The sequence below is a fragment of the Trachymyrmex septentrionalis genome, unplaced genomic scaffold (genome assembly GCF_001594115.1).
Source record: "Trachymyrmex septentrionalis isolate Tsep2-gDNA-1 unplaced genomic scaffold, Tsep1.0 scaffold13, whole genome shotgun sequence".
In the NCBI taxonomy this organism is placed as follows: Eukaryota; Metazoa; Arthropoda; class Insecta; order Hymenoptera; family Formicidae; genus Trachymyrmex; species Trachymyrmex septentrionalis.
Window position 1 is genome coordinate 3,691,804 of NW_017304438.1, and position 2,307 is coordinate 3,694,110.

A 2,307-nucleotide genomic window follows, 5' to 3' on the forward strand; every position below is an offset into this window, starting at 1 on the left:
CTATTGTTATTTATTACTTAAGACATTACTTAAGACGATCTTAAGGACCGATTGTGAATATCGGTCTTTGTAATAATATGTTTACTATTTTCTTTTCAGTAGTCATTTAACTAATAGTCTCCTGCTTTGCTGATTTTAGTTTTATTCCTTGTCACAACTAGTTCCATAGGACTGACAGCGGGAGCTCACAGATTATATGCACATCAAACATATGTTGCCACATCACAAATCAGATTCTTTATAATGCTTGCACACACTATGGCAGGCGTTGTAAGTAAAAGATTTATGTAATATTAAATATTTAATGTTATTCAAGTATTTGAATAGTTCAATAAATGTCAATAAGTATTGATTAATCAAAATACAATTATATTTATAATAATAAGGTAAAATTTAGAATAAAATAAATTCCCCTTTCATAATAGTAGTATGTTACTTTTAATAGTTTTTTTTATACTTTTATATATAGCTATTAAATCCGTTTATATATTATCTATATCTTTAGCATATTGAACATTTTTATTGCGTGGCTATATCATTCTTTTGAAAAATGTAATTTTGAACAATTTTCCAAAATTTTTAGTAGTTTTATTTAATATAATATAGTATAAATATATTTTTAATGAAGCTAAATTGGGCAGCTATTATTATCACTTGTACATTGCATGACGTTGCTTTATTGTAAAGATCCAAGTCATGTTTGTCATCATACTCGGGATATTATGTAATACATAGTGGACATGTTAATTAACTATGATAATTGCAAAGCCAATCTGAAAATATGCAGTTATAAAAAATAAAAATTATAAAAATAATCAGACTTTCTTTGTAGGGTTCGATATACGACTGGGTGTTTTGGCATAGAATGCATCATAAATATTACGGTACCGAAAAAGATCCGTACAATCATGAAAGAGGCTTCTTTTACTCTCACGTGGTCAGTAATCTCTTATCAGTACCTTCTGATATAAAAACATATGCGAGAGACATTGATATGCGCGATGTAGACATGGACGGATACATTTGGACACAACGAAAGTATGTCTCTTTAATTATTATAGTTTAAACACAAAAAATATCTTATTTTTTTCTTGTGCATTCAACTCTTTCTGTATGAAAAATTATAAAAAAACATATTTTTTTTCTAATTTTTTTTTATTATAATTTTTTATTATTATCTACTTTATCAATATATTTAAAAAATTTTTTTTCGCTTTTACTTTTTAATCTTTTTATTTATATGACTCTCTAATTATATAAATTTTTTATTAACTTCATTAATTGTATTTCCTATTTTTATTTTTATTTGATACTTGAAGAGATTTTATTCCAGAATGTAAAATAAATTACTTTAACTTTCTTTAATTTTAATATACAAAAATAATTATAACAACGATAACAATATAAAACAATATATAAAATAATTAAAATAATATATATTACGTAGGTTCTACTGGATACTCTTCATCGTGCTCGGATTGCTGTTGCCCATCCATGCAGCTGTAGTATATTGGGATGAATCATATACAAATTCTTTTTTGATTATTGGTGCAGCGCGATTATTAATAACAACAAATATCTCTTGGCTAATAAACAGTTCCTTGCTGGTTTGGGGCCTGAAGAAAGGGGATAAGTTAATATCTGTTTTTGATACTCTCTCGCTTTTCTGCAAATTCGAGCTAGCGAAAAATCATGGTACCGTTCTTATAGATAAAGATAAGGAACATACGTTATAAATAACATTTAACAGAATTTGAAGATATGAGAATATTTTTTTATAAACTCTAAAAAATTACACAAATAAAAAAATAATATTCCTTTCTCTTTAAACTTAAATTATTTTTGATTCTCTGGATGAAATAAAAATGTTCTATAATAAAAGTTTGAAAAATATATGATAATCTTCATAAAAAATTTAATTTTTTTAATAAATTTTCAATTATGTAATTATTAATTTAAAGTATTAATAAAATTCTATTATTATTATTAAGCTTAGAATCTTACTTATCTCGGTAAAAAATTTGTCATGCATGTATAAATATGTATAAACATATACATAAACACGCATAAATATTCATAAACATGTATAATTATATATGAAATATGTCCATACATGTTCATACATCCTTCTTTTTTTTTTGTAAAATTACTTTTTAACCCTTATGTGGCCAACCAGGTACCCGGGTACCTATGGTCGCACATTTTGTTGAATAACTTTTTTTCTTAAAAATATTGGCTAAAATCGTCTCGGATCCCCATTATTTGACCGATTTCCTATAAAATTATGCATTAGAAAGTTTTTTTTTT

General features: G+C 25.2%; 1 protein-coding gene across 3 annotated transcripts in view; it reads left to right on the forward strand.

The window, feature by feature from the left end:
• LOC108756769 (acyl-CoA Delta(11) desaturase) overlaps positions 1-2,307 on the forward strand; it is a 5,294-nt gene that overhangs the window by 1,698 nt on the left and 1,289 nt on the right. For all 3 annotated transcript variants that reach the window (XM_018500808.1, XM_018500807.1, XM_018500809.1), the window contains 3 exons: positions 140-270; positions 833-1,038; positions 1,448-1,633. In XM_018500808.1, the coding sequence (XP_018356310.1) occupies positions 140-270; positions 833-1,038; positions 1,448-1,633 (523 nt within the window). The remainder of the gene's footprint in view (positions 1-139; positions 271-832; positions 1,039-1,447; positions 1,634-2,307) is intronic.